The sequence below is a fragment of the Helobdella robusta genome, assembly GCF_000326865.2.
Source record: "Helobdella robusta unplaced genomic scaffold HELROscaffold_36, whole genome shotgun sequence".
NCBI classification, from domain to species: domain Eukaryota; kingdom Metazoa; phylum Annelida; class Clitellata; order Rhynchobdellida; family Glossiphoniidae; genus Helobdella; species Helobdella robusta.
Genome location: NW_008704742.1, coordinates 1,050,054 through 1,076,956, shown reverse-complemented (window position 1 = coordinate 1,076,956; position 26,903 = coordinate 1,050,054). Strand labels below are relative to the sequence as shown.

Sequence of the window (26,903 nt, the reverse complement as noted above, 5' to 3'; positions counted from 1 at the left end):
TAAAATGTTGGGCCTCGTATACTATTTCAAGCTGCTGGAGAACGGGTCTTACCATCTTAATCTATAAAAAATGCGATGCCAGCGACCCGGTAAATTTTAGGCCTATTACGCTGCAACCCGTTTTATACAAAGTTCTAGTTACATTAATAAAAAAAAGATTAAGCCTACATCATTTTCTTCAACAAAATAAATTCGTTAATACAAACATCCAAAAAGTATTCTACCCAAAAAGGTGATGGCCTGGTGGAGCACACTCAGATGCTAACCCGCCTATTAAAAGATGCCAAGACACACCAGCGGACAATCATAGTAGCTCTGCTGGACCTAAAAAATGCATTCGATGAGGTAAGTCATTTTCTCATCAACTCTATATTATTCTTTCATCACGTACCCTAACAATTCAAATCAATTATAATGTCAATATACTCGGATTATTCAATATTTGTTTCCATCAACAACAAATTAACGTCAGCACTACCGGTCGAGAAAGGTGTCCTCCAGGGTGATCCGTGCTTTTCGTTACCCTTTAATCTGTTTCAATCCGTTGATGAAAACCCTTAAAACCCAAGAGTACAATAGTTGCGGTTATTTTTGGGGCCCAAAATCCGAGCTAAAAACCAAATCCTGGCTTCAATTTTCCGACGACTCAGCGATTATTGCCCACAGTTCGCGCGTTATACAATAATTTCAACTTGACTTCATTTAAATTTTCATAGCTAATTAATTTTAATTTTAAATTAATAACCATTGCTCTTAGCTTGTCTTATTCAATATACTGTGAAAGAAACAATGTGTAATGGTATTCAAATATACCTCTAACGCACATACACTTGGCATCGACAATGAGTATGAGCGGATTACAAAATTGATTATATTATAATAATATTTTATTTTATTTCATTTATTTTATTTTATTAAAAAAAACATTTATTAAAATTTATTCGATTATTTCGATTTTATGTTATTTTTCTTTTTCGTCTTCAGGATAATAAAAGAATTTACATTATTATTATTATTATTATTATTATTATTATTATTATTATTATTATTATTATTATTATTATTATTATTATTATTATTGTTTCAACAAAACTCAAAAAAATTTCTGGAAAACATGTAACAATATTTTTAACAACTCGAACTCTCAATCGCCACTCTTCAATATCGAAACCGCCACCAACTTTTTTAAAAGTCTATTCAACGTAGGCGACCGCACCACATTTCGTCTTCCAGATTGGATTCCTCCCCATCCCGCTCCTTCATTTCAAAAAAATTTTAAATCCGCCAACTTACACCGAAATTGTCAGGAAAAGCAAGACGAAGGCATCTCCTTGTCTACTGAACCAAATTTCAATCATAACTTTCAAAAGATACCCAATATTAAAAATATATCTTCACAAATATTTGTTTTAATCCTCTCATGAAAATCTTGGACAGCAATGAGTATAAACAATATGGCTATCTCTGGGGCCCAGCTATTGACATAAATACTAAGTTTATTTCTTCCATCATCGTGATGAAGAGCGAGGGCTGATAGACGCCGACGTTAATATCAAATTCATTTGTGTTACCGGCTGTTGTGCTGATCAGCTTTTGTGTTAGAGTACGTTGCCATAATCAGCCAAACCAGATATTTGGGAACAAGCTGTTTACGTAAACTCCACCTGATTACCTCATGAGGCACTCTGTCAAAAGCCTTTTCTAAGCCTACAAAGAACTGGAACAGTCGCTTTTGCTTTGCCATGTATTTTTTCTGTAGTTGACAAACGATATAGATACCATCAACGGTGTATCTTCCTGCCATGAAGCCGTACTGGTAACCACCTATAAAAACGCACGACAAAAGTCTTTTCTCAATGACTTTTTTAATAACTTTTTGGGGATGTTCTAGAAGACGTATACCTCGATATGAGGAGCATTTCAGTAGATCTCCTTTTCCTTTATATACCGGCACAGTTGTGCTACTGTTCCATTCTACTGGTAGTATCGATTTACTCAACAACTCCCGACAGATGTGTAAGAGGGTTCTAAAGTCTGCCCCACCAGATGCCTTGATAATATCATTTGTAAGTCCAGACGGACCAGCCGCTTTACCAACCTTCATTGCCATCAACGCATCCGTAAGCTCCTCAGCTGTGATGCCCTGAATCGGTTCTTCCACCGAAAGTGCATCAAAGTCCACCCCAATAGGGTTTGTTTCATTCAATTACTGATCAAAATAATTTTTGCAGTGATTTTTCACTTTTTTCTGAAAGGTTATTATGGTGCCTTTATTATTCTTTATGCATGTGGCACCAACTATACTCTTTTTCAGTCGTTTGGCCTGATTTGCTATTTGGTAGAGTAGCCGATTTTGTTCGCTTTTATTTCCAGACAGCCATACCTTGCATTGATTTTCACAAGCTATCGCAACCTGACATTTCGCTTCTGTGTTTTGTGTTCTTTGATCGACATATCTTTCGATCTTCATCTGTCTCCGCCTTTTGCCATTGTTTGAAAGCTGCTTTTTTACTGTCTCGTTTCACCACCAAGTTCCGCGGTTGTGCATGCGTTTTGGTCTAGATTTTTTACATACAGCTGTTGCAGCGTTTACTACGGTCCTGAAAAGATTTCCATGTTATGTCTACCTTTCCCAGACGATCCAGCTGCGCCGATACCAACTCCTCAAATTTCTCCCTGAACATGAGGTTCATATCGGTCACCAGCAATCGATGTTGAGAGCTGCATCCCGTTTTTATATGTAATCAAATGTTTTGCCATCTTCTTGAAATGGGTGTTCAGTAGGGAAAGTTCATGGCTTTCAGCAAATTCCAGAATCCGTACACCGTCTTCGTTTTGAAGTCTTTTTGAAATAGGTGTTCAGCAGGGAAAGTTCATGGTTTTCAGCAAATTCCAGAATCCGTACACCGTCTTCGTTTTGATACTCGTAACCAAAGCCTCAATGGACACCGTAGAATCCATTTGCTTTCTCTCCAGCGTGGCAATCAATGGTATCTCTGATGATGGTGTTTTCTTGTCAGCATCTGAGAGTGTGTTCCAGAAGTCATTTTTGTCGTCTTCAGATTCACCGGTCTGTGTTGCATATGCAGAGAAAACAGTCAGAACTTGTTTTCCCATTCTGAGTTTAATCAGCATTAGACGTGAGCAGATTTGAACTACCTCCAGTAAATTTTGTGATTTACATATATCAAATCTTTGATTATAATCTATTTATTAATGTTAATATTGTCTCATTGCAAATTGTTATCTTTTCGTATTATGTGCTTATCTAATTTTGTCGATTAACATTTTCACCGAGTTACCATCGTCATTTACCCTACCCATTAATTGTAACTATCAAACTATTTTTTTTATTACACCCACAATATTGTTTGTTACATGTTTAAAATTGTCATATCAAATTCTATTGTAATCTTATAGTCATTAAGTATTTATATTCTATATCATTATTTGTATTATTATGCGATGATAACTGCTTGTTAATATGTTGTATTTTAGATTTAATTCATTGACGTTCGTTTATTCTTTTGGAATTTATTCTTCCTTTTTCTTGACTAGATAAGTGGACTGGTCAGTTTGTCAATAAATAAATAAAATAAATGAATAAATATATGTGTACGTGGGTATATATGTTGGTATATATTTGCGTACCTACAATATCTATACTAATTTTCGATTAACATACATACATACATTCAATAATCCTGTTACTATAAAAAATGTATTATTTTCATTTGCTCACTTGTAATAACAATATCAACTTTCAATAATTTTATCTAACAATTTATTTCATTTATTGTCTGGTTGCTTTCAAAATTTTATTATACTTTAATTTTAATTCTATAATAGTTATATTTAACGTCTCGTTATTTTGTTATTACTACAAGGTAATGAGTTAATAAGTAATGTTAAGTTACTCCTGAAAAAATTAATTAACGCAAAATGGGCAACTATATTTAATGATGTGTGTGTGTGTTTGTGTAGCAAAACCATAATTGAAGCGATATTTGATGATAAAATCTACTGACTCCAACTCCAACTACTGACTCCCACTCCAACTACTGACTCCGAATCGGGGTACCCTAATCCCGGACAGATTTTTAAATTGTTGCTTCATTATTTTATTTAAATATCACGACTATTTCAATAAGCATTTAAATTCAGTTGATGTAACTGTTTTCCTTAGTAAATTTTTTTATATATTTATGTTTTACAATACACAGAAAAATAGTTAGGTGCTTTTATTTATTCACATTGAGCACTGATTATTGTTTCTGGATGTATTGTTAATGTACAAATTGTATGGCTGCGTCGCTAAGATGCAAATTTAATAGTTGATTCATTCCGTAACAGTACTTAAAAGAAAAGCTTTTTCAAATTTGTAATACTATCTTAACACTTTAATTCTTAAGCTCGGCCTTTCGAGAAATTCCGACCCGTACTCTGGTTATAGTAAACATCTTTGTGCTATTTTTATGAAAGTTGAAATGTAATGATGCCGCGGGAAAATTTTTGAACATTGCAAAAATTGTTTTATATGTCTTGAAAGAATTATTTAAAACAACTTAAAAATTGAAAACAAATGTAAATAGAACAAATAAAGTAAATGAAAATATGTATAAAAAATTATATATATTGATGTTGTTTGGTGAAAACAATAATTATTAGAATATTAAACAAATTTACCTTTTTATTTTTAAAACAATAAAAATAAAACAAATAAACAATAAGAATTTAGTTTGATAAAATAATTTAAAGTTGAAAATGTAAAATTAATTTTTAAACAACCTGATATATCGAATTTTTAGAACGAATGACACACAACATACCCAACTTCATGCTTGAATGAATTTTTTCGTTTGTCACATGATGCTGTGAGAAAGTACAACATTCTTCGTCACGAATTCTCATCAACTTTTGAATCGATGGCTATTTATTAATGCTCCAGACAGTTCTGAATAATATATCTATTTTGAGCAAATGAAAACAATTAAACAATAAACTAATTTCAATATATTCAAGTAAATTACTTAGTTACATTCAATTGCGAATGCGATAAATAACTGAACGTTCAAATACGCAAAAATAATAACACATTCAAGTGAACAATTTAACGTAAAGGAAAATTGTTAAACTCGAAACAGACAGAAAATTATCAACCATTCAAATAATCTAAATAATTCTTTCAAATGCACACTGTCCTCCCCGCCCCTCCCTCCTTGATCCGCCACTGGACGCACATACAAATAAACAACAACCAAACTTCATCACCCCCATTATCACATATCCACAACAAAATTATTTCAAACAAAACTCAATAATTCAATTAGTGAAAACTTTTATCGAAATTCACTATGGATGAATTATTAATTCTTATTTATCTTACTTACCTTAGATAAGGAAAAACAAAAACGCATGAAAAATATTGCAACACTAAATAATTAAAAAAAACAACAGCAAACTATATACTTTAATCGGAATTTGTCGCCGACGTAGCAAATTTTTACAATAGTCTCGGGCATGACATACATAGCATAACAAGTAGACAAAAAAATATTATCAATATTTATCATCAATATGTAGTGCAATAAATAAATAAGTAAAATTTAACACAAAGTTTTGATACAATCGCTGTAAATGACTAATTTATCAAAAATTCAGACATTTTTTCTTTAAAAACTAAGCGAATACAACCCTCATTCAACGACTGTATTAATCAATGATTATTAGTTTGAATGACTTTTTGATAACTATTCTTTTGTTAATTTGCTGAAATTTTATTGTTAACTGTATCAAAGCTAAAAACTCTCTAAAATAAAAGTCAGAGAAAATGATAGGGTGATATGCGTAAAATATGGTACCTCTTGTCCAATAAAATTTTTCAAAAAACGTTTTTGTTGAAAAGTGTGTTTAATTAATTTAGTGAAGACGGTAGCAATAAAAATGAATATTTTCAAGTTTTTGACGTTTAAATCTGAATGAATTGAATTTCCTCAGAAATCTACATCTCAACCCATCAAAAGCTTTTTAATTTACTGTGGCAATTTTGGTTTGTTTTTTTTCAAAATTATCAATCATTTCTCTGAAACTATAAGTTCAATTTTCTCATTTTTTTGAAAAATGTAAATGGTTTCTACTCAAAAAACTGATAAAATGTTTACTTTTCGTCACTTGATCGAGTATAAAATCCGTTGACAAAAGTCAAATAGATTGAATACTTTGACGTTTTAATTGCGTTGTAATAAAATAATCATGATTTATTGAAACCTAATTTCAGTTAGACAGTCAGAGTTGGATGAACGATTTTTGCTGTGATTTGTGGTGCTTGTAAAATTTTTATCAGCCCCCATTTCAAACGCATTAATTTTTTCTGATTTAAATTTCAGGCAAACAATGCATAGCAACGGTGAAAACCCGTTTTAAAAATGAATAGATCAATAACTAAAGATGCTGTACAAACAATTTTGTCTGTTGTTTTCCAATATTACTGAAGCTTGTTATTGAAACAATGTTAATTTTTTGTATTAAAGTTTCATTACTTACATAAACGGCCATAACTATGGCTCCTTTCACTTTCGTAAGTTTAAAAAAACTTGAGTTAATAAAGAAAGATATACAAAAAAACGCTTTATATAACTAAAAAACGAGAAATTTATTGAAAAAACTAGTGTCGGTGCAGTCGATCGGAGTTGGAAATTTTTGCTGGAGTTAGAATTTTTTGAGTAAGATACTTTCTTCTGACTCCTGAAAATGTTATGAGTTTTAAAAAAACATTTTTTTTATTCTGAAATTTTTTTAAGATCGTGTTTTTTAAAATATGAATATGCAATCACCTTTAATGATAAAATACATTTGATAATGTGAATAAAATTACATAATTTTTCACCAGTATGTTATAAAACATAAATATAACGTAATTTTACTATGAAGAGCAATCACATTGAATGTTTTAAAGTTTTTATCAAAGTATTTTTATTTAGTAATGATAATAAAGTAAAATTATGATGCAAAGATTGAAAAATTTTCTAGGAGTCGGAAGTTGAAGCTTGAATGTTTTACCCGATGTCGTCTTTTTTTGAGGAGCTAAAGTTGGATGTCAACACTCTGGAAGAAACAAATATAGAATAACATAAATGTAATAATAAATGGGCGAAGACCAAAAGTCACCATACCCATATCAAAGAGAAATTTAACTAAATGTGTATTACGGTCTTTACACCAAGTTAAATAATATTAAAATAATTGAATAAAAATGTTAAAATTCAAAATATTTCCCATCTTCATAACCTTTCTTCAATCGACAATGTTGTTGCTGCCGTTGAATCACCATTCTTTTATCCTGACGTTCCGGTAACGAATCTTTATTTTTTATTACATCCGAGTTTTTGGCATCAACGCATATCCTAAATAAGATTGACTCCTTTCAGGGAACGTGCCAAACATTACCAGCACCTTCCTGAATAAGGGAAAGCACAAAATTGTTTTTATGCTTATAGACTCCAGATGTCTAATAATGACCGATGCATTACATTTCTTTACGTTTGATACATGATAAATTCTTTTGTTCTGGCTTACCGTTATTTAGAGTTACTATATAGCCGAAACCCGATGATAGCATCATCTGCAGCAACTCTTTCAGTGGCATTGGGCAATAAACGTTTAGAACGGTTTTTTAACTAGGCTAAAGCCGTCTTTTTTTGTTGAATGTCGCACTGACAATGAGCTTCTTCATTTGCTGCTGCCGTTGAATCACCATTCTGTGTTAACATTAGATTCACTTTATTATCCCTTGGAGATTTTTACCTCTTCGTCTCGTTATTAGCTTGCACCATTGGTGCAAAGTTCGCTTTTAGTTTGTTTTCAAATGCTTGAAAATTTCCAATAACTTGTACAGCGATTTACCATGAAATTCCAACGCTTTTTCTATGCTTGAAGCCGGGGCTTCTTTTTTGATTTCTGATTCCAAATAATAAATTATTTGGCAAACCAGAAGACCAGCACTGAGTTTATCCGGCAATATTTAATTATAGTTATCAGTTTAAACTAAAGAGACACATGAGCTCCTCCCACGCATATTAGCCAACCGTCCAGAATTGGGTGAGACTTTACCTCCTATTTTACGCGCCGTGCTTCAGCTCAATCAAAAACCAGTAGTGAAATATTGAAATAGTTTAAAAATTTGAAGCACACGGAAAGATACATAAACAAATCAATCACTTTCTCAACATTTTAATCACCTGCTGCTTTAAACATTTTTGTTGCTACTTACCAGTCTTCATTTTTCTTAGGACCTACTCAACCTTTATCTTAATTTACTCGACCTTTGCTACATTTATATTTACCCATCCCAATAGTTTTTTAATTTATCAGTTTTACCAGATACTCTCTCTTTGATGTTTTATATGTTTTATTTAATATAAATTTAATTTAACACGAGTGTGCGTTACGATATCTCCGTTTATTTTATTATCGTCCAAAAGATACTGAATATATATAGATACAAATGTCACACTCTTCATAATTTTTTTCCCTTCTGGGTTTAAAAAAGACTTTTGCTATCCTTCATTTATATATATATATATACGAGTCTGAACCAAAATTTCAATGGAACATAGAGTTCCTTTGTTAGAAATACTATAAATACCAAATGAACTACATATAACAATATCACAAACTCTATTACACTGGTGATGGTAAAGGTTACCAAAAAAAGCTTTTATGTAAATGTTTATATGAAAAAATGCAGTCTAAAAAATTAGAAATTTTATTATTAATTTGAATAAATTGAATAATATCGATAAAATAATTGTTCGAAAAATTAAAAAACTTAGTTACGAACTCAACAGTGCTGAAAATGCAATGATATTTCTTAACAGCTGTACACACGCGCGCGCGCGCTCACGCACACACACACACACACGCACACACACACACGCACATATATATTTCTAGCCTTGGATAGGATATTTTTATTACATTTCTCAATATTTCTAACCAAATTTTTGTCGTCACTATTTATTATATTAAAGTTAGAATAAAATACAATTTTCCAATTCATTTTCGAGTGTGTAGAAGCTATTTCGATTTTCCAATCATCTTCAGCACTTGTATATAGAGAATTTTTGTAAAAACTTAGGACGCCTGTAAGTTGTTTACATAGAATAATGTAGATTTTCGTTGGACGACATTCGAATTCCACACCACGCGGTCCCGAACCGCGTCCGCATACGAATATCCACCCGAGTCTTCACTTCGGCGGAGTCTTTCCTGGCCGGGATCCGCCACTCTACAATAGACCCTCTCAGGGCCTGAAAACACGTGCCGGGCGGAAGTTTGTTTGCGCCCTACAAAGTTGACTAGGGACTCCGGCCTATCAGCAAGTAATCTTCAACATTCATTATTTTAGGTTAAATAATTAAGCCGAGCAAATTTCAAGTGTATACTTTTTTATTCAATAAAAACAAAATAGTAAAAATCAAATCTCTGTCTTTATATGCTAAGTAACAATTAACCCGCGATATAATAAAATTAACTTTTTTTAATACTATCACGCAAACTGTCAGAGATCCAAGCGACACCGTAATCAACGGCTAAAAATAAGACCCAAGCGAAACCAAGAAAAACCAGCCCCCATAATATCTCAACTCGCTGCCTTATATATGTTTTTACTGCCCTATCTACATAACGCTTTCTATATCATAGAAAATTCTATACTCTCTTCTATACTTTTTTCTATACTCCCTATATAAAGAACAGCACTTAGCAAGCGTAGCATATATGGCATTTTTATACTATTTTCTATACTCCCTATATACAGAACAGCACATAGCAAATAACAGGTATATACATACATAGAGATGTTTATTTAAATAAATACAGGCGGCATATTTCAAAGACGCAATCATTATCATCGCAATCGTCGTAATATCACATATTGAAAACCTTTAAATTTGACTCCGCCTCTTATTAATATTCCTGACCAACCAAAGCGCTTCATTTTATTTTCAATTTTTAATTCTAATAAATGTCATCATTTTTTTATTTAAAAAATGTTATAAACATGAGAATTATTTGTAATTTTATTTGCACATTATAGTTTCATTTAAAAAATGAAAACAGAAGTATTATCGGATAATGACAATAGATAAAAAAAATAGTGTCATAATTTTAAATCGCGTAATTATGTCGAATAAGTTCTAGTGCTTTCTGGAACCGTTTTTTTCTATCTGCAATGGCACGCAGCCAAATAAATTCAGCAAGGTATGATGATACGTGAGCAGCGCACTTACCATTCATCCTTTTAAATTTTTGTTTGGCGCATCGCCACAGATTTTCTACCCATTTGTGTGCACTCCGTTTACTGCACAAAACGTAATGAGTGATTCACGGTTTGATAGTTTAGGCTGGTTATGGGTGTGATGCTGTTAAAAGCAGCCCATTGATCCCGTAGTACCTAAAATTGTTAAAAAAAGAACTATATTTCATAACAAACCAAAATGAATTTTAAAACATTAAACTTTATGAAACCAACCGGGCAGAACATGTTGCTGCATGAACGACAACAACGTGGCAGCGTCTCGCTTTTCTACTTCCACCAGAAAGGCATCCTTTGTTTGCACGTCAATGCCTCCAAAAACCTAGCGCTATCATTTTCTTGCATGCTATCAAACCGTGCTGTTTCGACCACCTAACTTCAGGATTACAATAATATATAATTTAATTTGTGGTTAAAATATTTGAATTAATGATATTTGTTGATAATTTAGTTGTTTTTTAAGTTTAGTTGACACATGGTTTGAATTATCACGTGTTTTTGTTTTGGATAATAACTTGATTTAATTTGACTAAATTTAATTTGTAAAAAAAACAATGGATACACGAGAAAAATGTATTAAATGTACAAAGTCTACAAGAGACAGTTAATGTTTGCAATGCTGCCAATGTGGATCTATGTATCATTCAAGTTGTACAACTATACCAGATAATGTCAGTACTTTTATTCATACAAGCAACAATGTTAAATGGTTTTGTGAAATATGCATCAAGATAACACCAAATGTCAAGTTGTTGTCCAAAGCAAATAAATTATCAAAGAAAATTGACAAATTGAATGATTTGAGCATCGTAATTAAGTCAGAAATGGAAGTTTTATCTGGTTGGTGCAAAAATAATGTCGGTTTTCTACCATCCATTTTAAAATGCAATAATTTTGCTAATTATTCAAGTGAAGTCAAGTTAAATAAACTTGGTGGTTCGGAATCGGATTTGAATGACAAAATGCAGTCACTGAAACATGAAATAAAGTCAACTTTCGTGCCGGTTGTCAGTCAAGAAGTCAAAATGAACGTTAACGTTCTCACTGCTGAAGTTTAAAACGTGCATAAAACTTTGATTGAACCATCCAATGTGAGAAATTGAAAAACGAATATAATGTTATTTCGACTGCCTGAATGTGTTAACGACAAAGAGCAAGTTTTCAAAATGTTAAATCACTTAACGGATGACACCATGTCTGATAAAAATGTTTTAAAAATTGTAAAATTGATTAAAAAAAACTGATGGTTCATCGAGACCTCTGCTGGTCAACAGGTATCATTTGGTGGTAAATTGTTCGAGGTCAATATAGCGGAGTCTGTTGTGATGGTGTTCCTTGATATGTCATCCGCTATTGACTGTGTAAATCACAGGATACTTTTAGAAAAATTTCGGTGTTACTTTTGGATTTTCTGGTGCTGTTTCAGATTGGTTTGAATCGCATTTAGTTGGTAGAATTCAACAGGTACCATTTGGTGGTAAATTGTTCGAGATCATTATAGTGGCGTCTGGTGTGCCTCAGGGTTCAGTTCTGGGTCCTGTTATGTTTCTTCTGTATACTTCTGAAATATTAAAAATAATCGAATCATTTGGTTTCTCATATCATTTTTAAGTCATACAAATTATTGTTACCAGCAAACCTGGTTCTTTCTGGGTCGAATTGGATAAATTGGTTGAATGTTTATCAAATGTTGATTTGTGAATGCAAAACAATGCTCTAAGACTGAATAAGAACAAAACGAAACTCTTGCCTGTAGGTACGTGGCAACAGCTTTTGAAGTTAGAGACTGATTCAATCATCATCAAATACTTAGATCTCTTAACACTTCTAAGTTGCAGACCCTGGTTCATGCATTTGTGCACTCCAGAATTGATTATTGTAATAGTCTGTTTTACGAATTACCTGATAAATTTTTAGCTGTATTACAGTCATTGCAGAATCGAGCTGCAAAAGTTGTCGTCGGCGGTTTAAAGTATGATCATGTATCACTAACACTAAGACAACTGCGCTTGCTGACCGTCGAAAAAGAATAATCTTCAAAGTATCAACTCTAGTCTACAAGTCAATAAATCGTCTTGCACCATCTTATTTGTCAGACAACTTTGCAGAAAAGTTGCCAGCTCCTTTTGGAACGCATCTGAGGTCCCATGATCTGAATCTGCGGCTAGTTCCAGTGACGTGTCTTCATACTGGCTCTGGTAACATCGCCGTTGCAGGACCATCTGTTTGGAACAATTTGCCTGCCTTTCTAAGAAATCCGGAATTGGACCTGCGTGATCTAAAAAAAATCTGAAAACTTTTTTATTTTTGTCAGTTTGCTGATTTTTTTCTTGTCTATTGTGCTGTGTTGGACTACAAAAATTGAACACTTATTGTTTTTTTTCTTGTTCATTGTGCAATGTTTGATTAAAGAAAATCTGTAGACTCTTTTTGTTTATATATAGTTTTTTTGTTGTAATGCACTAATTTTCTTTCATCTTACTGCTTTTTGTTGATTATGCCACGCTCAGTTGATATTATTTTGATAGCACTTTTGAGATCCTTTGAATAAAATTTTTCATTAATAATATATATATATATATTTATAGTATTTTTTAAAAAAAGTTATATAGCGCCAATTAAAACCTTCCAAAGGCGCTATCAAAATAACTTAAAATTATTACTGTGCGTAATTGTCATAAATAAATAAATAAGCATGCACAATATCATCATAGCAATACAGAAAACAAAATTGTTACTATACAATAACTAAATATATACAGGCATAAACATATTCAAGCGGAAAATAAAAATGTTATCAATTCTTTTTTGAACAAAGAAAGACAAACTCCAGGTCTTCTCTTTGATGCCGGTAGGCTGTTCCAGATGGTCGGACCAGCAACAGCAATATCTTTCGAAGCAAACTGCAATCGTCTTTTCGGAACAACCAGCAAATTCATAATATTCGATCGTAGGCTTTTTTTTAGAAAATTTGTCTGAAATATATCTTGGTGACAACCCATTTAACGATTAATATACGATTACCGCGATCTTGAAAATAATTCTTTTCTCATATACAGCGCAAATAAAAATTTGAGTGACGGAGGTATAGTTGAGGCAAATTAGTTTTTTGATGAGAGATTGTAGCTGTTGAAGTTGTTGTTGTGTAGCAAAACCAGACCAGGAGCTGCATATTTGATGTGTGAGATAATGAGTTATTCACTGATGTCAAATAATTTGATGCCTCTGAGACCATGGGAGCGAAGTGTTTTGAGTGCGTAAAATGTATGAAAACCTTTTGTGGTGATGTGATTAATATGAGGTGCTACATTAAGTGTGGAGGTGAATGAGATGCCTAATATTTTTAATATTTGCTAAATGTAAAATAAAGAATGTCAATGTTCAAACAAACAAAAAACTGTTACAGTAAAAGCCAATACATGGAAACTTGTTGATCAACCAAAAAAAGATTCAAAAATGTTTTTTATGGCAGTTATCTCAGTGACTCTTCAATAGAAGAATTAAAATGTTATGAACATGATTTAAAAACCTAGTAAAACTGAAAAATGAAGTTATACAATTAATGATTTTAATAGGTCAAAAAAATATGATTTCGCCTTCGCCTTTATCCCTGTGGTCTATTATTTAGGAAAATAAATTATTGCACATTCCTCAATTTAAAGATAATTCTGAGAATTTATTTAACCCTTCCAATAAGCAGCGTAAGCGGTGAAAGACCATTCCCAGTAATGGCCAGAATAAAAAATTTTTAAGGTTCACATTAGGCCACAATAGTTTAATGTTCATAGTCTATCTTTTCTCATATATCTCCATATCTTATTCTCTTGCACTGACTACTTATAATATAAAATTTTAATTAAAATTTGCACATTAGTGTAAAAGTCTCAGTCTAAATTATTTCATAAGTTTTCTCCTATAATTTTTTTTCTATTATTATTTATTTTATTTATTTATTTATTTCTATTATTAATAATTATTTCCTATTATCTCCTATAATCAGATATATTAATTGAACCTAAAAGCCACGGTTTACAATCGTCTTCTTGTTCTCACTTCTTAACTCGTGGCCCTTTTCTCTGGAACCCTTTATCTCCTTCTCTGACTACTTCTCCATCACTTAACGAAGTTCAGAGTGGATCTCAATACTCAACTGTTTGTAAAATTCATTGGGCAGCGCTGATGAACACCGCGGAAACGGCGCTTTATTAACTGATTGATTGATTGATAGATAGATTGATCATTACATTATATTGAAAACAGTTATTTAATAACTCAATTATGATAGGCTAATTGACGAGTTTGCAGAATTAAAAATGTCTAATATTTGATTAAAAACTATTATTTTAATAAATTACGTATATGTTTGTTTGTTTTAATAATTTATGATTATTTATTTTTTTAAATGTTTATTTTTTTTCTTGAAATCCAATAATTAAATTGATCTGCATATTATGTACATGAAAACCAAACTACCAAACGTAAGGTATGTGTCATGACTGAAAAACAGGCCCTGAATAACAATATTGCCTAGAGCCCGCCTTAGCCATAGTCCACCGCTGTTTTAAGGAATGCTGTATTATATAATATAGAGTATAAATATAGTCAGCTTATTTATTATTATAAGTTATTAGTTATTATAAGTTATATTTATTATTATAAGTTAACTTTTAAAACCGTAAAATAGTACTGACAGTAATAAACATATCTGAAATGCTATGAATTGAGTAATTAACACATTTTATTATATTATTCGGCAATGAAATATGAGCAGTTGATGTGACATTAATCAATTTGTCTGTCAGTGGTGTGCCCGTAATAACTTGAAAATTCAAATTATATATAAACTGCTTGGAATAGCTGAAATGTCAGGAACAAAACACATTTTAACTTGAATATTTAACACTTAACTCATGTACATTGTAAAAGTTAATGAACTTAACCATACACATTCAGCTGTCATTGTGAAAACTAATATTGGCGACAAACAATTATATTCAAAAAATGCAATGCATAAATTTTTCTAAATATCGTTTTTATTGATTTACTTCAATTTAAAATATATTTCGAATCACTTCAGAAAGTAACAATTTCACATCAAAACGTTTCATACAACAAGCTGTGATCAGTGTTGTTTTCAGTTTGGGGAAGAGAGCAGTGACTGCTATTATTTTATATTATCTCCTGACGTTAAAAAACCAAGGAATGTTTTTTACAAAGTCTGATGGCACGATTGAGAAGTGTATTCAAAATTGACTTTATAAAAACCAAATTAAATTAATTGAAATATTTAATGCGTGTGTACAGTGTCTCTAAAAAATTTAAAAACAATATAGCAACATCAAAAATGACATTCCAAAAATACGGAATTCAATGCTTAAAGAGACTGTTATATGACATGATTAAAAAGTAAATGATTAAACTATTAAAGTGAGCAATGGATAAGAGATCCATTTAATTGTCATTAATTTATTTTATTTAAAAAAATTGTTATGACTTAAGAATGTGAAATGATATGTGAAACTTAACTGTCATTATCACAAATAAAATTATTATTCATAGAGAATTATAAAATTTCACAATAAATAAATAAGTTGTAATAAATAAATAAAAAATTTAAATGTTTTACTGCTGCTCGTGTAACTAAGAATACATGCATTACAACCTTCACAGATATGTTACAAAAACAATTGTGTTCTATAAATTTAAATTTTAGATGTCAATATCAATGTTACTATTTAAAACAAAATAAAACAAATCATTTGAGAATTTTTATTAAACTAGTTTACCAATGAATGCGAGAAAAAGAATGAAAGTCATAACGCCATAAGAAATGACATAAATGATACGCACCAGGTTCCACCCCCTGGTAGCAGGCTTTGTTGGGATCATTTTTGTGATGAATATTTCACAAAAAATACTATTAGTCATATGTTACATGACACATGCCATATATAGTAGCAGGTTGCATAACGTTAAAAAATGCGGAAGCGCGCGCTGAACGTCAACGAACTTTACTGAAAGTGAATTTACATTGTTATCGCAAACTCGCGTTTTCGTCGTTGTTATTTTTGTTTAATTTTCTAAAATGCGCCCATCTATATAATTTTCGGTTGTTATGAGCGATAAAGAAATGTGTATTATTATTATTATAAAAATATTTTTTCTTTGTTGTTGTGAGTCACATTTGTTGCAGACTATTCGCTACGAGGTTGGTGTATTATATATATATTTTTTTAAATTAGTAAAATATGAGCAACAATGACTGTTTTTGAAGAAATGTGATAATTAACCATTTATTAGCATTCCATACAAAAATTTTTGAAATTAGAGTATGACAAATTTTCTTGTGGATTTTTTCCGCGTGCACCACGCGGTCACGAAAATGCATTGTACTGGTTGTTTTTTTATAAGAATGTTCATAACTGCTACGTTTCATGAGCAACAACGTCAATTTTTGAAGAAATGTGATAAATAACCATTTTTTTAACATTTTGTAAAAATATTTTTGTAATTAGAGTATGAGAAATTATTTTTATATTTTTTTCCGCGCGCACCACGCGATCACAAAAATCAAAATGCGTTGCTTGAATTGTATTGGTAGTTTTTTCATCAGAATGTTCGTAACTGCTAAGTTTCACTAGCAACAACGACAATTTTTGAAGAAATGTGATAAATAACCATTTATTTAACATTCTGTAAAAAGATTTTTGTAATTAGAATATAAAATTTTTTTTATTTTTTCCCATGACTCCACACGATCAAATATGCATTGAAAATTGGTTGTCTGTGTTTTTGGAACAGAATGGTCATAACTATTAAGTTTCCTGCTTGATATTAATTATTTTTTAAGAAATGTGATAAAAAATCATATATTAACATTCTGTAAAATTAAATGATGCATAATAAAATAAATTTATTGTTTTACAGATATTTCTATTCAATTTGATAGCCATTTTACACTAAAAAGGCTTTTTACACTAAAAATTTTGAGTAAGCATGCAAATTACACTGGTTGAAATTTGCATGCTTGCTTGTTTGCCTGTCTATTTGTAGCTTTGTTTATCTAGGGTTTTTGAATGCTTTTGCTATTTATACAATGATTTAGATTTAATGGTCCATCTATTCTATGTCTGTGTACCTGTTAAATTATTTAGTTTTTTGTGGTCTGTGTTTCTATTTTATTTGCTATTGATGCAGGCTCTTTATTCTCTTCATTTATGGTTTGATAATTTCAATGTGGTTGTAGTTTTCAGTAAACTCCATCCAATTAGTTAATAGAGTCCTGGGCATGACATAAAACTGCATCCACGCTGCCTTGCGTGCTTTTGAGCGAAAGGCTAGGCCCACCGCTTATAACTGGTGGTTGTCGTCACGATGGGTGTCCGGATAATATAATTTTCCTCAATAATCGAATGGTGTCTGTCATGTCAACTCAGACAAAGAAAAATATAAACTATTCTGGAATGGTCAAAAGACGGCCAAAAATGGTGTTGGAATTTATGTCAGAGAACCGCTAGCCCAAGAAGTACTGGATATTAAAAGGATTAATTCACGTCTCATGTGGATCAAGCTTTGCATAAAAAAGCAAACAATGATTATTTTTTCTGCATACGCACCACAGACAGGCGAATCAGAAGAGATGAAAAATGACTTCTGGACTGCATTTTCTGACACCATCTCAACAATACCAAAATCTGAAACAATCCTAATTGGAGGCGATCTCAATGGCCACGTTGGAGAGAAAACAGATGGTTTTGACAACGTACATAGCGGTTTTGGCTATGGAAAACGGAATGAAGATGGCAACCGCATCCATGAGTTTGCTGAAAGTCACGGGTTTTGTTTACAGAATACATATTTTAGAAAGAGGTTGGAACATCTCATAACATACAAAAGTGGACCATCAGCCATGCAAATTGATTTCTTCGCTGTCAAGCAACAACACCGAAAACTATTCAAAAACGTAAAAACGTCAAAGTTATACCTGGCGAATCATGTGTCGCCCAACCTGGTTGTCGAACTGTCAAAACATAAGTCTAAACAAATGCCTCGGAGAATCAAAACGTGGAAGCTGAAAAGCAATATTCATGGAGAAAAATTTCAACAGATTGTCGCCACACAGTTAGACCACCAATTGCAAGCCACTACAGATAGGAGTACATACAAAACCGTTTTGATGAACGCTGCAACTACAGTTTGTGGGAAAACTGGTACAAAACGTCAGCATGAACGTGACACTTGGTGGTGGAATGACAGTGTACAAAATGCAATAGCTGAAAAAAAAGTTGCATAGAAGCAATGGCAAAAATCAAAGTCTGTTGATGACCATAAAATTTTCAGTGAGAAGAACAACTATGCAAGACGTCAAATTGCACTGGCTTGGACAGATCAGTGCAGACAGTGGCTCACTAAAAGCAAAGGTGAACAAATGAAATCTCTGTATAGTATAGCAAAACTCACAAATGACATTATCAAAGCATCTGGTACTGCAGGTATCCAAACGTTACTACAACTTTGCCGTGAAATCTGGAGAAATTGCTCAATGCCGACTGAATGGAACTATAGCATGACAGCCCCGCTATACAAAGGCAAAAGTGATCCATTGAACTGTTCATCATATCGGGGTATACGTCTGTTAAAACACTCCCTGAAAATTGTCGAGAAAATCATTGAGAGAAGATTAACGTCGTGCATCACAATCGGAAATTATCAATTTGGTTTTCTAGCGGGGAAATCAACAATTGATGCAATTCACATCTTTCGGCAACTGCAAGAGAAGTACCTCGCAAAGCATAAAAAACTATCACACATTTTTGTAGACCTTGAAAAAGCATTTGATCGAGTTTCCCGTGAAGCAATCAGGTGGAGTCTACGTCGACAACTCATTCCAAAATATCTTGTTCGACTTGTGATGGAAATGTATACGAATACTAAGACTCTTGTCAGCACAACGGTTGGAAACACAGATGCATTTGACATCGGCGTTGGAGTGCACCAAGGCTCGATTCTCAGTTCACTGTTATTTATAACTGTGATGGAAGAAATCACAAAACCGATACGCACTGGTGACATTTGGAATCTAGTATCTGTGTATCTAGTATATCATCTATGCTGATGATATCGTTTTAACAGCCACGTCTGAGCAGAATGCAGCACAGATGTTTGAAGATTGGAACACCAGACTCGCCGATCATGGATTCAAAGTCAACATCAGCAAAACCAAAGCAACTAACACTGGTGAACCCATCCAATTCACAGAAACTGGACGATGGCCCTGTTCAGTTTGTAAAGCTGGTGTAGGCAACAATTCAATCAAGTGTCAGCAGTGTAACCAGTTGTGTCACAAACGTTGTTCAAAAATAATTGGTACTTTATCTAAAGTGTCCAATTTTGTTTGTCCTGCTTGCATCAATCCACAACAACAAATTCGAAATAGCACTGTTTTTGAAGCCATTAAGGTTGAGAAAGTCACATCGTTTCAATATCTAGGGGATGTTCTGGATTGTACTGGAACAGCTGAAGCTGCCGTTCGAGCACGCATACGTGCAGCCTGGAATAACTGGCATCTCCTTGCCTCCATCTTGATGCGGCGTAACATCCCACTACCACTACGATCAAGACTTTATAAATCTGTGATACGTCCGGTGTTGTTATATGGTGCAGAAACATGGCCAATGACAACAAAACTGGAACAACAACTTAAACGAACCGACATGAAAATGCTCCGATGGATGCAACGAATTAGTCTGAAGGACCATATCAAATCTACCGAAATTCTACGTCGTGCTGGTTTAGATGATATAAAGGACAAATGCCGGCAACACCGTCTGCGGTGGTTTGGTCATGTCAAACGATGTGGAAACAGTGCCATAACTTCTCTTGCAGATGTTGTAGCACCCGGCACACGTCCCAAAGGCCGTCCAAAAAAGTCCTGGTCGCAAACAATCGAGCAAGACATGAAAGCTCTAAATTTAAATGAAATGGATACAACTGATCGTCTAATTTGGCGCAAAAAGTTGATGCCAAAGAAAACAACGTCCTACCTCGGGAAACCGGGTCTCGGGATGCAAAACGAAGATTGATTGAATTTGCAAGCCTTTTCAAAATCATTATGCAAGCTCAAGCTTTGAGAGATTTTGTAAATGAAAAATATTCAAGACCTTCAGCACCCCTACTGAACAGTTTTGTCTATTTTCTTATGCAAAAACAACAGAAGAACACATGAATTATATTTTAAATATAAATTATAATATATTATTATATAATGTACAATTATAAATACCATTGTAATATGATTATGATTATTAAATTTTAATATATATATGTAATATATATAAATTATAGATATATTTAATTATTTTATAATTATAATTAATCATTTATAGTTAAATTTTATTATAAATATTTAGTATTCAAAATTATTGTTTTTTAATTTTATAGCTGTTATAAAAACAAGAAAAAAAAATTGTGTTGTGTTCAAATTTCAATCGTTCTTTTCTTTTCTTGTGCGTGAATACACTTAACATTGAGCGCCACTCTTAACATGGCGCAAGTTGAAAGTAAAAGTAATTCTTTCAAAATTCGCTTTCTCAGTAACTATAAATGGTACATTGGTATTATTTTAATCAGCAAATTTTGCTTTATAAGAAAAAGTAGTTTTTATACAAAAAAAATTTTTATGAAAAATTGTGCAACCTGCTAATATATGGACCTTACTTGCTAAGATCAGAATATTTTATCTTGTTTTGTATAAAATTAATTATTAATGAAAATTCAGAAAGGGCACATGCATATTTATTTAAATTAAAAGTTTAAGTCTTAAACTTTAAGACATAGACAAGGATAGTCTATCATGCGTCAAATCACCATCATGTCAATTCAAATTGCAAAAAAAGTAGTTACAGCTTGGAGCCAATTATAAAATTAAAAATAATGCTAATGATGGGTAATTTTAAAAAGCAATTATTTTTATACTTTATTTTATAGTTATAGATACCAACTTACTGAGTAAGTTCAATTCAATTCTTCAATTTCAAGTTTTCAAAACACCTTTTTATTTCTTTTAATATTTAAAGTTACATTACATACACGTAGGTCATAAATTAGAATTAGATTAGTTTTTTTATTCATTATCCCAGTAGCTGCTTAGCAGCGTTAGCACAGCTCGCGCATTGAAATTAATAAATAATTATGAGTTTAAAAGATGTTGAAAATTAAAAAAATAAGTGAAAAATGACTAACTAAAAATAACTATTATAACAAAAAAAGGTAATTTAATAAAAAAAAGAAAAAGATAAATTTAAAATAAAATAACGCAAAAAGCTCAGATTAAAAGTGAATACTGTCTTAAATCTAGCAAGGAACAAATAATTTGTAACAATATTTTGAAAATTGATAAAAAAAATTTTGTAATTTTTGGCCGTAATTTGTTTATTCATTTATTTTTGGAATTTTATATTTTTAATCAATAAAAACTAATGTATCATCTCTTATTTTTTAACAAAAAGATTGCAGTTCTACGATCTGAAAAATCGGTAGTATACAATTTGCAATTGGTTTCAATCGTTAAATATTCTCCCCATCTTTGGTCTAGCCCATACATGGAATTATATAATATTTATATTATATATTTATATGAATTATATAATTCAATGAGCCCATATAACTAGAATAAATATAATGGCCTTCGCTCACTTTTAACGGTCAAACAAGAAGCTTACTTTCGGAGGGGAGTGGGAGGGTGATATTTTATCGATCGAATCAAAAGTTTCGATTGTATATTTACTAATTTCGGAATATTGCTTTTATTTAAAATGTTTTAAAAGTTTTAAATTTTAATTTTTTAATTGTTATTCAGTGTGGTAATTAATTACTTTTATTTGGTATAAATTTAAAAAAATAAAATCGACATTACCGAAAAGCTATAATTATAATTAAAAGCTGAAAAAATTTAGGTTCTTTGCATATCCCTGCTTCACCCATAAGAAAGTTTTGTATATTGGTAAATAGGCCTTCCCTCCCCTTGGTCTAGCCTATAACGAGTTGATGGTTTTCACGAGTTTTTTTTTTATTCACCAAGATTGCTTTAGGTCCAAAATGATATTTATGGTTTAACGATTTTTGTTTCATTCGCCAAAAGTTGGTTTCAGTCAGTAATAAAGTTTTGAACGTTTCCGTAGCAAAATAAATTTTCCCGAAACTTCTGGTTTCATTTTAATTGTCCTTGTATGATATATATATATATATATATATATATATATATATATATATATATATATATATATTTATATTTAAGCAACGCGCAAATTACAATTTCTTTTATTTCATTGTTATTTTTTGGTGCCGGTACCATGACTACCAAATTATAAGTAGGTCCTGAATAAGTTTCATTTGTATAAAAGAAAATATTTACAAAGAGGTTACGACAATATTGATGATATTTATTTACTTGAATTAATTAAATCGGTGCAATAATTGAATTTAGAGATTTTCTATAACAAGTTTATTTTCATCAGTTTGTTTAGAAAGTCTGAGTTACAGTTTTTAAATTTAATTGAAGTTTTTAATTAAACTAGTTAGTTTTTTTCTTTTTATTTTAGAATTTAGATTTTAGAGACTCTGAAATCCGAATGTGTAAAATTGTAATGTGCAATCTATTTCTAATCTAATAAAAGTGGAACTCTATATAAATATGTCTATAATAATTGCAATATAATAATAATAATCTGACATCACATTGCGATATATAATATAATTTATAATAAATAACATAATCAATCAATCATCGTTTAGCGTCCAGAGATCCAGTTCTCCCGAGGTAGGACGCTGTTTTCTTTGCCATCAACTTTTTGCGCCAAATTAGACGGTCAGTTGTATCCATTTCATTTAAATGTAGAGCTTTCATGTCTTGTTCGATTGTTTGCGATCAGGACTTTTTTGGACGGCCTTTTGGACGTGTTCCAGGTACTTCAACATCTGCAAGAGAAGTTATGGCACTGTTTCTACTTGGTTTGACATGACCAAACCACCGCAGATGGTGTTGCCGGCATTCGTCTTTTATATTATCTAAACCAGAACGACGCAGTATTTCGGTAGATTTGATGTAGTTCTTCAGATTAATTCGTTGCATACATTGGAGCATTTTCATATCAGTCTAATTTAGCCATAAGTGGGTTCCAGTTTGGTTGTCATTGGCCATGTCCCTGCACGATTTTTTAAAAATTTTAGTGATTCAATAACCTGAATCCATCCATATTTCAATGTTCTAACTGCTTCGTCGCGAGCAGACGACCGGGTAGTTGAGAGACTTTTCAAATTAAGTGAACTAGATTCTTGCTGTGTGTGGTTTTGGAGAACGTCCCACCTGGCAGTAGAAGCACTGAAAAAGTTGTAAACATGTTGGATCAACCAAAAAAAATTGCAAGCTTCTGCACAGGATTCAGCTGCATTTGTGCCAACAAGGTTAAGTGAGTGAGCCGAGCATGGTATAAATAAAACTTGATGATTGACTTCCTTGATTCGCGCCTGAAGTCCTGAATACTTGCCAGCCATGTTTGAAGCGTTGTCGTAAGATTATCCGCGACAGTTTTGAAGATCCAGGTTGTGTGATTGTAAAAAACAAATTACAGCGTTAAATAGTTTTTGCGATTTGTGGCCAGTGTTTGGTAGAAACGCTACAAACGCTTCGTAAGGCGTTCCGCTTTTTTGAACATATCTGATTACAACGGAAAGTTGATCAACTTTAGCTATGTCAGGCGTTGAATCAACAATTATTGAAAAATATTTGCTAATTTTTATTTGGTAGACGAGTTCGTCTTGTACAGCATTTGCCAATATTGCTGCTAACTCTTCTACAGTTGTTGATGACAGATAAGAAGTATTACCTTTTCCACATTTGCCAAATCTTTCTATATGATGCACCATAAAAGAATCAAATTTAGCAAAGAAATGTCTTGCACTAATGAAAAACGCATCGGCTAACTTATCTTCAGTATCATTTCGTTCTTCCAATTGATCTCCACTTCCACTGACCGCCGACTGAAAAAACTTGTTAATTTTCTTCGTTCTATCCAAGTCCGTATTGTTTTTAAATTCTTTGTCTTTTCGCAATTTTGCATATTGATTTCCACTTAATCTTTTTCTACCATCGCTCATTTTAGCTCTTTTTATGAAACTACAAATATGGCCTTAACAAGACAAGACAAGATGGCGAATTTAAAAAAGGGTCTATCTAATTCAATGATCGAACCACATCCACATAATTAAAATTACATATATTGGAAAGAAAATATTATCGCCCACATATACAACGTACCTTTACTTTACTTATAAGTTGTACCTTTATCTTTAGATTAATAACTAACGTTTAGTAATCAAATAAATCATGATACAAGCTCATCAAACTCATTAACAAAAACTTTTGTAAAATAACAGGCATTAATAAAGTAATTTTTATTTGATCGCTAAAAATTTGTTGTGGTTATGTTTGAGTTTGTTGTGTCATTATTAGTGAACAGTTAACATAATTAACTGCGTTCAAATTTTTGTAGCTGTGTACACAATTATTGTGAAAAACGCGACCATGAAAAAAAACGGTATTCGTACATATTGTTACAATTTAGCGCCACTTGTAGTCATTCGTCCTCTGATTAATTAATTAATTATTGTTCCAGTGATAAAAGTATAATTTTTTTGCATGACATTATCGGCTATATGTTCCGATACATGTATTTTAAATATATGATCAGAACGAACGGCAACTGTTAATCAATTTTTTAAAGTTTTAAATTATATAAACTTGAACACCATAATTTTTGAGTAAAGTATCAATTTCAGTAATTATTTTTATTCAACTTGAACATTTTTAAATAACTAGTTTTCAAAATATGCCGCCCTCCAAAATTTGTCGCCCCAGGCCGGTGCCTGTTGTGCCTGTGCGTTAATCCGCCACTGGTTGTAGTGGGATGTCACGCCGCATCAATATAGAGGCAAGGAGATGCCATTTATTCCAGGCTGCACGTATGCGTGCTCGAACGGCAGCTTCAGCTGTTCCAGTACAATCCAGAACATCCCCTAGATATTGAAACGATATGACATTCTCTATCTATTGCTTCAAAAACATTGCTATTTCGAATTTGTTGTTGTGGATTGATGCAAGCAGGACAAACAAAATTAGACACTTTAGATAAATTATTAATTATTTTTGAACAACGTTTGTGACACTTACACTGCTGACACTTGATTGAATTTTTACCTACACCAGCTTTACAAATTGACATCGTCCAGTTTCTGTGAATTGGATGAGTTCACTAGTGTTAATTGCTTTGGTTTTCTGATGTTGACTTTGAATCCATGATCGGCCAGTCTGGTATTCCAATTTTCAAACATCTGTGCTGCATTCTGCTCAGACGTGGCTGTTAAAACAATATCATCTGCATATATTAGTTTCCAAATGTCACAAGTGCGTATCGGCTTTGTGATTTCTTCCATCACAGTTATAAATAACAGTAGACTGAGAATCGAGCCTTGGTGAACTCCAACGCTGATTTCAAATGCATCAGTGTTTCCAACTGTTGTGCTGACTAGAGTTTTATGAATCTGATTTTTGGGGGGTTAATATGTTGAATTGTTGTTTGTAAGCTGATGTGAATGGGTAAATGATCTGATGAGGTGAGGTCATCGTGGATCATTCCATGTTGATGGTCAACGTATCAGAGGCGACAGATATATCTGGAGATGAAGGCTGGCCGGATGCTGGGAGACGCGTTGGGGTTGTGCCGCAGCCAGAATTTTCGATTTCACTGGCTAGGGTTTCTCCTCGTGTGTCCTCTAGACTTGAATTCCACAGTGGGTCGTGTGCATTGATATCTCCTAACAAGACGACATTTGGGATTAATAAAAATTGTGATATGGTTGCTGTGAAACCTGCTGGGCAGGTGGATTGTGGGGCGATGTAAATGTTGATAATGTTGATATCTGTGTCGCTAGCGTTGATTTTGATGGCCTGACTCTCAATTGTTGAAACATCTGGTAATGACTTGATGCTGTAGGGAATGCTGTTGTGAATGAGTAGTATGAGACCACCTCCTCGACCTATTCCTCGGTCTTTGCGGTAAATAGCGTATTCTTTGAAAACCGGATTTTTGGAGCCTTTTATTAGTTTGGACTCTGATCTGAAGGGCTGCAATGTGGATGTTGTGATTTATGAAATGTTGCTGAATTTCCTCTTGTTTTTTATGCCGTTACAGTTTAGTTGAAGGAAATTTAACTGTCCGGCATTTACTGCTTGTGATGTTGATAGTTTGTTGCGGGCTGAGCTGTTGAATGATGATGTTGAAGTTGGCCGCCGTGAGGCGCCAGCAGACGCCGACGTGCCGCTTGAGTTTGAGGACGGGTGAGGACAGTTATTACAATAGTAATGACCGTTGATGTTTGTTAAGCAATTGCTGAGGTGATGCCAGTTGTAGCAGGTTCTGCAACGGGCCGAATATTGGGTTTTGTTCATCCTTTGATGGCATCCAGGGCAGATCCAGATCTTTGGGGGACCTGGATTTGCTTCAATTCCGGCTCTCAGGAGAAGACAACGGAG

The 26,903-nt window shown here is 32.6% G+C and overlaps 3 protein-coding genes across 3 annotated transcripts; 1 reads left to right on the top strand and 2 right to left on the bottom strand.

Annotated features, from left to right (window-relative positions):
- Positions 1-945: 945 nt before the first annotated feature.
- On the bottom strand, positions 946-3,117 carry HELRODRAFT_176107 (hypothetical protein; the record flags this gene model as incomplete). The annotated part of the gene is made up of 3 exons (XM_009023435.1): positions 946-978; positions 2,628-2,721; positions 2,906-3,117. 3 exons carry the CDS (start codon positions 3,115-3,117, stop codon positions 946-948), a joined length of 339 nt encoding a protein of 112 aa, XP_009021683.1.
- Positions 3,118-17,750: 14,633 nt separating this feature from the next.
- HELRODRAFT_152679 (hypothetical protein) lies at positions 17,751-18,053 on the top strand (the record flags this gene model as incomplete). The annotated part of the gene is made up of 1 exon (XM_009023434.1): positions 17,751-18,053. A coding segment is annotated over one exon (303 nt), but the record flags the coding sequence as incomplete, so codon positions are not given.
- A 7,947-nt stretch (positions 18,054-26,000) lies between these two features.
- HELRODRAFT_176105 (hypothetical protein) lies at positions 26,001-26,819 on the bottom strand (the record flags this gene model as incomplete). The annotated part of the gene is made up of 3 exons (XM_009023433.1): positions 26,001-26,185; positions 26,240-26,495; positions 26,598-26,819. The coding sequence occupies 3 exons, from the start codon at positions 26,817-26,819 to the stop codon at positions 26,001-26,003; spliced, it is 663 nt and encodes a 220-aa protein (XP_009021681.1).
- Positions 26,820-26,903: the final 84 nt, after the last annotated feature.